Source organism: Ptychodera flava, chromosome 2, assembly GCF_041260155.1.
Source record: "Ptychodera flava strain L36383 chromosome 2, AS_Pfla_20210202, whole genome shotgun sequence".
Lineage (NCBI taxonomy): Eukaryota > Metazoa > Hemichordata > Enteropneusta > Ptychoderidae > Ptychodera > Ptychodera flava.
In genome coordinates this window covers 42,531,674-42,544,190 of record NC_091929.1, presented here as the reverse complement: position 1 = coordinate 42,544,190, position 12,517 = coordinate 42,531,674, and the positions used below count along the sequence as shown (strand labels likewise).

At 37.0% G+C, this 12,517-nt stretch overlaps 1 protein-coding gene across 3 annotated transcripts; it reads left to right on the top strand.

Annotated features, from left to right (window-relative positions):
* Positions 1 to 457: 457 nt before the first annotated feature.
* On the top strand, positions 458 to 10,735 carry LOC139121314 (uncharacterized). 3 transcript variants are annotated; one of them, XM_070686114.1, is made up of 8 exons: positions 458 to 594; positions 4,387 to 4,632; positions 5,474 to 5,530; positions 6,503 to 6,679; positions 7,550 to 7,678; positions 8,399 to 8,464; positions 9,691 to 9,811; positions 10,502 to 10,735. In XM_070686114.1, the coding sequence occupies exons 2-8, from the start codon at positions 4,438 to 4,440 to the stop codon at positions 10,585 to 10,587; spliced, it is 831 nt and encodes a 276-aa protein (XP_070542215.1). In that variant the 5' UTR covers positions 458 to 594; positions 4,387 to 4,437; the 3' UTR covers positions 10,588 to 10,735. The 3 variants fall into 3 exon arrangements, with proteins under 3 accessions (XP_070542215.1, XP_070542207.1, XP_070542224.1); XM_070686106.1 differs by having other exon boundaries at positions 4,380 to 4,632; XM_070686123.1 differs by lacking the exon at positions 8,399 to 8,464 and having other exon boundaries at positions 4,380 to 4,632.
* The last annotated feature ends 1,782 nt before the right edge of the window (positions 10,736 to 12,517 follow it).

The window sequence follows — 12,517 nt, the reverse complement described above, 5'->3', positions numbered from 1 at the left end:
CTGTCCAGAGGTAGAAAATACGGTGTTTTCAGTGGAGTTCGAACCACAGCGTTGTCTTACCAGGAAGCTCCAAGGGTATTTAACAGCCTGAAGCAGGGGTGAATCATATCTCTTGGAAGTAACTCACTGGTACCCCTTTAGCTGTGGTGAGCCTCTGTAGTGTGCTTTGGCTTCTGGACTGCCGTTTTATCCCTTCCTAACCTACTCTACTCAAAGTGTACCTGGTAGCTTTTTTATTTTTTTGCTTTTTGTCTTCACTCTTGCGTTTATGGCGATGTAAGAAATAACCATACTTGTAATGGTAGTTTTGCGACAAATATGACGAAAGATTTCTCACATTTCAACGAAATTAAAGTCCCCAGTACTTAAGCTTTGTTCAACTTTATTCTGTCACACAGATAGCCTAGTTATACATGTTTAAACTTTCACCTCTTGAAATCAGGAAGTCAAAATTACTGAATGTGAAAGTGTGAGGGCGTCGGTGTTTTCCAATCATGTCTGCCGTCCTCACAGCGTTGTCTTACCAGGAAGCGCCAAGGGTATTTCAAAGCCTTGAAGCAGGGGTGAATCAGATCTCTTGGAAGTAACTCGCTGGTATGTCTTTGATCTTTACGGCTCTGATACGGGTTTTGCGGACCGAGGTCGTACGGCAGAAGGGTCCGAGCGTACGGGGGCGTATGCCGTACGACCAAAGTCCGCAAACCCGTATCAGGGCCGTAAAGGTTTCATCATATGCGATAAATATGTAATTAACATAATATTCAGCATAGTTTCGGCGAAAACAGTGTGTGCAATATTAAAAATATATCGCCCTTTTAGTCCATTTTTCAGAAAAGCGATGGCCTCTTCCCGTCGCAGACTGACATACATAATGACGTCATTTGTCTACGTGCAGACTTCTAGAACACGCAAAGCAACATACGTGATCAACAGAGATCCTGACTGAAGAGGGCGCATAGACGCAGAGCGGAAGAGACCACAGGTGACTGTGATTCGAGTCAATGCAAGCAAACCATCACTAATGCAACCAGTATAAATAATAATTATACTTGTTGCATCAGTGACGGTTTTCTTGCTTTGAGTCGAATGCCTGTGGTAACCAGAATAGAGGTAGTTCAGAAATGCACGCGATTGCCCGTATTTGGACACAGTGTGCCTGTCAACAACTTTTGAATCTCGCGCACTTTTGTTTACAGCAAAACGATCTAAGCGCAAAAGTAGATCCGGAATTCGACGATTCCATCCAAATTTGGTAACCGGGCCGAGTTTGATACGTAAAAAATGAAATGATTTGAGAGCACTCTCACCATAGCTTTACACTGGCACCTGAATGTAGGTGTGGTGAGTCGCTACAGAGTGCTTTGGCTTCGGGACTGCCGTTTCTCCCCTTCCCAACCAGTTGCATACAAAGCAACTCTACCTGGTAGCTTTTTTATATTTTTTATCATTTTTGTCCCCATGTGTGTGTTTATAGCGATGTAGGAAATAACCTTATTTGCAATGGTATTAGTGCAAGTAATATGACAAAAGATTTATCACAATGTCATTTCAAAGAAATTTTAAGTCCGTAGTATCAAGCTCTGTTCACGGTCGCACAGATAAGCTTAGTTATACATAAGCCGTATTTAAACTTTGACCTTTTGAAATCTGGAAGTCAAATTTACTGAATGTGAAAACGATATTCACACCGCTAAAGTTCGTCTTTTGGATGTTCAGACATACGTCTGCACAATATAAAATCGATCAAGGCACAAACAAAGTTTTTCCAGACATATTCCATGATTATCGGTTTAATGAGAGCACTCTTTTTCAATTTCCGGGATGGGAAAGGGCTGGTTAATGTATAACCATCACTTTAGTTTTTCAACTTTGTTACCTACGACTGTTGAGGGCAAGGTCATCCCCAAACAAGGTCCTAAGTTGTCAGCTATAGTGGTGTGTACACTTATAGATAATATAATTTTTAGGAACACTTTTATATAACATAAAATTCCAAGGTCAGGAAATTCATAGGTCAGGAAGCGCCATAACTCGCCCAAAACGGCAACTTGTTCTTCCAAACTATCATATCCCGTTTTCCCTGCCTCATCACCTCGCTTTGTTTCCTCTGCCAAGCTTTCCCTTTGTCACTGTCATACCTATACCCGTTACACAGAGAAAGCTGGTTCTGACTCGGCACACCCACCTGCACTTCAGGCATGCCTTCCTATCACCCCCTTCCATAGTAGACAGCGATGGATCCTGCAAGACTCGTCCATGCAGCTCAGCAGGACAGCTGCCAAGAGCCCATCAGCAACCACTTGCACACGTCTTCAGCCTTAATGCCATAAGGTGTACCCTTCGCCGAGTAGATATCTAAAAGTAAATATTTGTGCTATCGCCAGTTCAGAAAAACACTGAAATAGTGGTAGGGTTTTTTAAAAAGTAAATATAAGGTTATGAGACAGGTTTCTGTGCTCTATCCAAATTTTTAAAAAACTCTGAAATAGTGATAGGAGTTTTCAAGAGAAAATATATAGTTATGAGAAGTACCACCTAAACCTATTTTTCTATTTTGAGGCCTCAAATGGGTGAAATGCATGGGGAGTTTCAAAATGAAAAACAAGGCTACCAATGTGTTCTTATCTCAAATCGAGTTGAGGGCTGTAATAATGGAAAATATAACGGCCTTGAGTAGAATAAAACAGAAAATAATGGTATGAGGGGTAAACTGCGGCCACACCCCCATCCTATATACATGTAAGACGCAGTGCAGTACACATGCTAACAATTGTAAACCGGCAACGTTACTTCACATAAATTCACGGGATTTGTACTGACTGCCATTCACTGCTTGACTTAGAGATGGTTAGATGATTTTTTTTTAAATAAAGTGAAATATTATTTTGTTTTTCTTGTGTTTTTATGAAACTAATATGAGGTCAAAGGTCAAACAGCGTCCCATAACACCCGAAGTTATTGTACTCCATGTCAATGTAATTTGACTCCACGTTCTCTATACGGAAACTTACGACGAAACTCTATCGGTTACAGACGCAGATGTATAACAATATACGGTTCTTCTCAAAATACCGGGTTTATGTCCGAGTACATTGTGCACTTCGGTACTGTCCTCGACGCTACAAGTCTCGGACAATACCTCTGCTGCACGATGTACTCGAACATGAATCCCGATATTTTGTGAATTACCTTATTATTAACCTTATTACTCAGTCTGTTAAAATTTCTTTCATTTGGCACTTATCCAATGTTTAATAAGCAACAGCAAAATAAGATAACCATATATAGTCAGCGAGTTGTTGTGTCAACAAATCAACCAAACTTAATGCCGATCAAAGTCAGTGTTTCTGTGTTGACTGAGGAATTTGGGTTATTTGAAATGTACTAGATAAGTTCAAGTTTTCACCGACAAGGAAATTTGGTTCATATATATACTCAGAACACGGCATTAACCACGTCACAGATTTGGCGCAGTAATGTTAATTTAATTATTTTCAACCTCCATAGCTGTAACATACGGCATTAAAACAACAGCTGCATTATATATGGAGATAGATTTGTTTACCAGTATACTTGCAACAGTCAATAACGGTGTGAAGTAATCTCATTGCATTGTATAGTAATATGTGCTATTATTGACAATTTGACTACGATATTTATATTTTTAGTCAGAACGTCGATAATATCAAGGTACTATTTTCATGATTCCGGAAACTTTAATTTCCAAAGTAACGTCAAATGAAACAATCTTAATGTAACTCGGACGTCAAATTGGCAAAGTTGACTAGTTGATTGGTAAAACCGTCAGTTCCACCAAAATTTTGACATAAAAGAAGGATAGTTGCCTTTTTGGCAAATCCGTGTTATCGAATATGTATTGAAGGGTCTTATGACATCATATTTTACAACGAATACCATTATGCCGTTTCACGTGCCACGTGGCCGTCCCATTGATTGAAACAATAATTGCCTTCCCCGAATGTTAAAATGCACCTTCGAGCAGGGTTTCATGCCTTAATTAGGTTTAAATAAAGGGACAGTTCTCAATCCCTGGATCTCGCATTAGTTGTGCAGTCGAATGTTTTTATCTTGTCGGCAATGTCCTTTTATATAAAGCTATAAATGACCTGTCCCTTTACATGCAGACTTCAAAAATCAAGAAATACTCATCACTAGTAATGAATCTATGAGGGCATTAGAAGGCCAGCAACATCTTATCTCAAAAGCGATCGTCTGTGTCACTTCTTTTGTAAAAGATCCTTGCAACAAACTGATGTCAAAGCTGCATTTGATTGAAAAAGTTCTGATTTTTATATCGTCTGTAAGAATTTTAAACGTGTTTCAGAGTGTCACATTTAGCCTTTTATTATTATTTTCAGTCCACAGAAACAATTCTTTGACAAAGAAAACTATAGTTGGAGAAAATAGTGAGACAGAATGGATAAAGTGACCATTTATGATAATCTGCCTAAAGACAGGAATGTGAATCACCGTGTTATAGCGTCTACCTTGGTGAAGATGGCTTACATCCAGTTCCTGTTAGCGTGCATTTTAATCTATGCAGGCGCTGCGGCAGTGTATAATGAATGCCACTTTGCATACCTTGGTATACCAATTTATGCTGGAATGTTGGTAAGTACTAGACCGTCAGATCTTGACACTTTTTGTGCGATGAGTGGTGTGGATGGTGACTTAGTCAGAAATAGTGTCATTTAAAGGGCCAGTAATGCTAACTTTGGATAATATTTTCACCGTTTTTATTTTACATGTTAATTGCAAGTTCTTACGTCGTTCAAAAGAATATTGAAACACCCATTGCGTAGCTTGTCAACATAGCGTATATATGTGTAAAATGCACCGTTATTGTATACATTTGAATTTTATTGTCAACAATTAATACCAACGCTGTTGACACATATACAGGCTAAGTTGACAAGCTGAATACTACATATATCAACATGTTTTGAGGAGTACAACAAGAAAGTATGGTTCACTTAAAAAAAAACAGGAAAAAATTATCAAAAGTTTAGCTTAACTTGCCCCTTAAAATGTGGTTATATGTTTTGGGGATTTAGGTGCTGTCAAGTATCAGTATAGACATCGTAAGGAGTAAAATACTAGAAAGAAAGCAGAGTACACGTGGAAGGAATTTTGGCAGTAAGATTACAAATGAAAATAAATTCCAAAGAAAGCTTGATGATATCAAAAAAACTTGTTATACTTGTAATGTAAGGGTGGATAATTATGCCCTCGAACGCATTTACATCGAAGAGACGAAAGAGAAAGTTTATGTGACTCAAATTTTACCAGGATTTCGTCCCGTCAGAAGGATACTTGTTCTTCTTTTATGAACTATAACTTCTTCCGCCCAGACATTTGCACAGTTTCATATGTATGCTCCAAAATAACACATTGCATAAATGAAAAGAAGTTCATTCTTTGTATGACCAGCTCTTCATATAACATTTTCCAGGCGATACTAACAGGGTTGTTGACTATAATATCGACCGAGAGGAAGACTACTGACATGGTAAGAATGACTTTATCTTCCAAATTTAAAAAGAATCACATACACTATAGGAAAAAATTGCGAGACTGGAGCGAGAAAGTGATGCTTTCTCGCAATTGGTGAGAATCTCTTGTCATTCTCACTGCTAACAGTTGGAATTTTTGAATTCTCACTGGTGCGCAGTGAGAAATGCACTCCTGATATTCTCACCGGTGAGAATGGAAATTCTCACCAAGCACTGTGAGAATGGTAATTTTTACGGTGAGAATCAACCAGTCTCATCATTCACCAGTGAGAATCAACCAGACTGATCATTCACTGGTGAGAATCAACCTGACTCATTGTTCACTGGTGAAAATGAACAAGATTGATTTACACCAGTGAACAACAACTTTGGCTGATTCTCACCAATGAATGATGAGTCTGGTTGATTCTCGCCCTAAAAATTACCATTCTCACAGTGCTTGGTGAGAATGTCCTTTCTCACCAGTGAGAATCTATTGTCTCACCAAGGAGTGCATTTCTCACTGCTTACCGGTGAGAATTTTTGAATTCTCACCAAGCACTGCGAGAATGTCAAAAGATTCTAACCAATTGCAAGAAAGCGTCATTTTCTCGCTCCAGTCTCACAGTGTTTTCTCATAGTGATATAACAATATGTCGACGTGAGAAAATATACTTTATTAAGTGTCAAAATATTCATATATTATAATACTGTACTGCACAAGAATACTCCTGGGTTAACTGTTCGTATCCGAATATGCAGATGTTGTTTTGATCGGATTACAAAACAGATCCTCAAATTTTAAGCAGCAAGAAATAACTTCTAATTTTGAAGCATTTTAAACACTGCTTGTGTTGACTTTAATATCTTATATTTCAAATCTTACATGACATGTTCATGTCATTCAAATATTCAATACTCAATTTGTGTCAGTCAATTATTTTTTGTCAAACTGAAATCACTACGATGTGAATTATTTTCCTTGACAGACTGCTGCCACGATTATCTTTTCATTTATGTCTGCAACATTCTGTGCAGTAGTGGTGGTCACTGTCATGGCAGTGGCTTTGGGTTCTGAGGAATATGTGGCACGTGTCTTCAGCAGTTGTGACAGAATGGATTATATGCACCAGAAGAGCTGCAAACAGCAACTCTACAACACTATAGTATGTGACACCATCTTTTGTCTTTATACGTGTACAACTCCCACTAAAACCTGTAAGGAAGATTACATAGAGCAACAACCTACAAAGTTTAATTCATTCTTCAGTTTTTTCTACTCCCTTGAAGATTTGTTATAGAATTGCAATAGTTAAAGGTATACTGTCACCTGTTCCAATTTTACAACAGTTACCATGGAAAGAAAGAAAATCTAACCAATCACAGATTTTAAGCGGGTGGCCGCTTTTTAAAACAGCGCCCTCACATGGGCATTTTGAATTACAAGGAACGCCCCTTTGACCATATATGGGCATACTTAGATTACAGGTGACTGTATACCTTTAACATAGAGTACAAACAATTCACTATAATTGCGTTCATAGTTGGGTTCACTTGAACAATCGCCCATCACATTTTTTGGCAAAGTTGCTCCAGTTTAGTTATCCCATACTGACAACTTATGGACTTACCCCTTTTTGGCAAGAGTGCCTCATAACGATTCAAAAAAGTAGAAACGTGGTGTCAAGTAAGTCATCAGCAATTTTATGAATAGTGGCAGCTAGTGTGTAGCTTGATAACATCTTTTAACTGATTACATAATAATCCTCTAATGTGAACCAGACCCATGTACATTTACATTCTCTTGGTTAAATTCTATCTGGAAATATAACTGTGTACAGTTAAAACATTTACTTAGAGTAATAAGGGATCAGTATTAGGAGTGACTTATTGTAAATCTAAGTCAATGTGCACAGATCAAAGCCATTATTAGTAATTCATGCTTCAAAGCGAATTGCAGTTATGTGTAGTGTCATCCTTTTTTGCACTTTTCATTTACCTACAAGTGGATATGAGTCTTCTTTCGTTCTTTCCAGCACGAACGACAGACTATTGATACCTTCATTCTGCTGATGGCTGTGTGTGAAGCGATTGTTGCCATTATAAATGGCATTCTGTGCAGCAGGGTTCTCTGTCGCAATGGTTGTAAGAAATGTTGCAGCCAGGTTAGTGTTTATAAGAACTTAAATTAACACGATATGAGTTATAATTTGGAAGAATAGGATCTTTTCATGTAGCAAGACTTTGTGGTCGACGGTTTCAGGAATATTAATATGTATAGCATGGTCAATGAACAACATCATATATTTTACAATGTAGTGAATGAAATAAAAGCCTAGCTATACATAAGTAGGTAGTATGATGAGAAACATTAAACTTGCATGAGTCCTTTTCAGCACCATTGAAAACTGTTCAATTTGTTTTGACATATTTCACATTTTGTAAGCCAAAGTTCATATATTTAAATGAAAGGCATTAATATGTAAATGATAGTTTCACCAGAAATGTTTCCGTTGGTTAGCACGTTCGTACAAAGAAACGATTAAAGGTCAAATATGTTTTCACAGAACGGTTTCTGAAAATTTCGTAAACAAGATAAAGCTATTATAACAATTTCACAGTCCAGCCAACCATTGAGAATCTGAAGTTGTTTTTCTTAGCCAGTTTCACAAAATCTAGAATATCACATATAACGCCGCAAATGTTGCAAGTCAAAGCTTCTACACCTGTTGGATCAACGTTTATTTAACAGTCTTGGAAGATTACTTTGTATCTTTGATCTCATTTGAATCTAATACACGTCTCATCAAAATTGTCACTTACGTGCTGTTATAATTGTACATCAGGCTATAATAATTTTCTAACATCATCTTTTTGCATAACAGACTACTCAGATCCAATGTTGTTGGAGATGTTCCAGAAATACCACACCATACTACGAGCCTGTACAGGTATGGTCTATGCTTATGCTATTACATAATCGAACAAGGAATAAATAGACTAAAAGATATGATATTAATTGCATGATTATGAAATATCGTTATTAAAAACCAACATTTTGATATTGCATCGGGTTGAGCTCAGTTTCTGCTCACCAATACTTGTTAAAATTACTGAATGTGTACAAATTTTACTTAACCTAAGAGTCTTTGGCCAACATTGTATAAATATATAGTCAGAAGGAACTTAAGGTAAGAATTTAATGTTCTCAACTTGGGAGGACGTAAATATTTACATCTCCGTTTAAATTAGTCAGGTCACCACGGCGGCCAGGCGTTAATGAGCCCCATTTGGTCGACTGCTATATGGTATCAACTTACATGATTTATGTTAATTAGCCAACGGCAGCCGAACATTTTGAATTTTTTCCAGAATTCCCCGGACGCCCTCATTAACTATTGCAATGCACTCGAGAAAGTGAATTTAAAGACATTTGCAATGTACATTTCAAGAGTGATAGGTTCACAGGGCGGAATTCAATAAAGGGTCAGTCTAGGTAGATTTGACGGCCATGCTGTCAACCATCAGTTCTACGGTGGAGATACAGCGAATATAGAGTATTACAAAGGGTTGAAACAGGTGTGTATTAAGGACTTGCTGTGGAAGCTGACTTCCTTTCCTTTCTATACACTTTTACTTTATTGGACGCGAAGAAGACTACTATGCCAAAAGACACGCTAAGTGATTTTATCAAGTATATATTGCTGAGCAGAAAGGAATCTTAACCCTCGTGCAATACTAAAACGGTTTTATTGTTAATATCAATATTTCACAATATTTCATAATTATGAGATTATTTACTCCAAGTTTGTCCGTGCTCGTAGCCATTAGTCTGATACCAAAAATAGTAATCATAGTCTCATTTCAAAAACTGTGAAATTAATACGAGTTTAGTATATTCTGTATCTTTTCTAAACGTGGCGCTGTATCCAGGCATTTTTCCATATTCCACATTTTTGCTTACCATGTTGCCGTCGAAGCTTTGGAGAAAAGTTTATCTCTTTTGTTTTGATCTGCGAATTTAAATTTTACATGAAGTTTAAACATGATTCTTTCCATAATTCATGCTGTACGTAAACATACCATTCCTTTCAGGTTTGTAAGCAATGTTTCGTCCATATATATTGCCCTATGTTAATCATAATTAAAGAGGCATTTTGGGTTGATTCTTCTCTAGATGAAGGCTTATCTTGGTCCCCAACGTGGTTCGGTAGAGCTCTCACAAGATGGATTCATGTCGATGCCAGTTGGAGAAGGCAACAACATGTTTATAATGATACCAGCCAACTCAGCAAAAGGTAAAACAGCCAAGTATTGGTGGGTGCTATCTCGAACCAGGTGTTTCAGTACTGGAAACACATTCATGTGTGTATTTTGAAAAGTAGGATTTTTCCCACAAGCCCGTGTGTCTATGTTCAACAAATATGTTATTATAAACATATTGCATTGCTAGGTTTATTTTGAAATATTGAACGTTTGAACATACCAATGGTAATACATAATTAAATTTTTTGTTAACTTACCGTGTGAAGGCTATTAGTTTCCTGTATATTTGAATTGTATAAAAATACTAACAAAATTGATACCACCATAGTTTGAGACAAATACCGAGGTACATTCCTCTCATAAAACATCCTTTAAAAGAGGGAACTTTACTAGAGCTTCCTGTCATAATTGTATTTCTCGAGCCGGTAAACGCTAAAACAATAGTCTTGATGACCCAGACTCTCTGCTGGGGGCGCTACACTTCCGCCCAGAGTCAGCCGAGGTCAGCGAGACTACCAAGAACAACTGCCCATCGGACTCTCACTTTCATCCAATCGCGTACCCTAGGCCAAACTGTCCATCAACTGGATAGGAAAGATGAATTAAGTGACAGGCCTGACACCTTCAAAACTGAATCATATCTGCCGAGATGTATCATGGTCTCGGCATGACCATTCGATAGGCAAATGGGTATTTTAATTCTTTTTATGATTTCTTTACAGTGTATGGCAAAGATTCCAAGGACATCGACAGCCAGAGAGAAGATATTGATACGGCTATCTCAGAATCATCACCATTACTGAAATGAGATAATACAGCGACTAAACAAACACATAACTGATGAACGGATAATGTAACCTCAAAGTGTTACATAAAATGGGAAAGACAAAAAGATGAGAATTTCTTTTCATCTCACGTTTGAGTACAACTATTAAACTAAAAGTCAAACATTTAAATATTTATGAAAATGTATATCCTTACTATAATACCTACAATTTATAACCAAAACCATATACATGTATAAAATATATATTACATAAAAAGCAAGCTAGTATTTACTGTAAACCTATTCGATAAGTTTGGCTTCGAATAAGATGCATTTATCATGTTCCTTGTATCATCAAAAATTGTCGGTGAAGGTATCGCTTCTGACCTGTGTCATGTTTTCTCACAGTGCCGTGTATGGTTTTCAGTTTGAGTTTTGAGGTACCATGCCAAAACAATGGAAAATTGCTGCTCACCTGCCTTATTGAGTCGTATCTCTCGTCACGTGATTAAAGGTTAGACAAGACTGCAAGGTTATTGTGGGAATTCCAAAGTGCACAGGACTGGTCATTCGTCACAATTTTTGTTGAAATCAAAGAAAGGATCATCAAAACGGGAGAAACGTAGACAGGGTAGATTTTACAACTGGTATACTTAGTGATTTTTTTGATCAGTTAATATTATAGTACAGTGGCGTTAAGCGTAGCGCGGGAATAATATCCAAACAGTGCTGTGCTTTTACTTTAAGCATTGTAATAGAGCAAACAATCTTCCGAAATTTTCCAAAAAAAACACTTGAGGACAAACCTTTTCTTTGCCTACCCGAAAAATTGAAATATAATATATAATATATATATAATATATATATATATATATATATATATATATATATATATATATATATATATATATATATATATATATATATATCTGCACACACCACAGTATGGCCTAGCGCTGCATACACTGAAGTGCGGCATCGCCATGAATTTTAGGTAGTTGAACTTTGGAAAATAGGTGTATAACGTGTGTAACTTTCTCAGAAATATTTTAAAGTAAATTCGTTAACTGATTAGCGTTTACTTTAATTCCGGTCATCACTGTCTCATAGTTTCGCATTCAAACTGTATTCAGAAAAACAATTGCAATTACTAGTATAAATTGCATTTCAAATTGGTAAAATTTTATGTCATCGAGAAAAAGCATATGACTATGTTGTGTGCCTGAAATGGATTCAAACCATGTTTCTACAATAAACGTTTGGCTAGCATTTTAAAAATTCAACAAGTAGATGTTGTGTTAATACTAAGAAGCAATGTTCACAAGAAAGATTTTTATTGTAATAAAGCAATATTTGTTGAAGAAATTTCAAGCAGTATTATTTCATGTTGTTTTGTTCGGTTTGATTCCCCCGAAATGTGGATGTTACAACTTTAGGTACGTTGATGTCACTACAATGAGACACTGACAGCTCATTTGAATTCTGGTGTACTACTTTACATGAGTGTTTAATATTAACATATGTTCACGTGATATTTTCTTTTCAATATAAAGATATCTCTGCAGGTTCATAGAGGTAGGAACAATCCACCGCGGGTGTAGAGATGAGCGTGTTAGTTGTATGCTATTTGCATATGAAAAACATTTATTTGCAACTGACTTCTCACTGCTTACAGTCAAAATACAGACATGTTAAGTTTCAACTTGTGAAAAGAATTATCAAAGTTATTGCAAATTATCGGTCGGTCACTAAGCTTAATATGTCTTTGTCTGACATAAATACGATGCTTTCAGTCGGGTTCGAATTCATTATATACGGTAGCCAGTCACCTTACAGAGAAGCAACACACAGAACCGCTAGGGCCAAATTCCCGCTCCCCAAAAGAGAGTGGTTCAATAACCGAGCTAAGTTGTTGCAAATTTTCTGACTGCGACCACTCCACACTGCTGTAGAGTTCATGGAGCACTCGCAC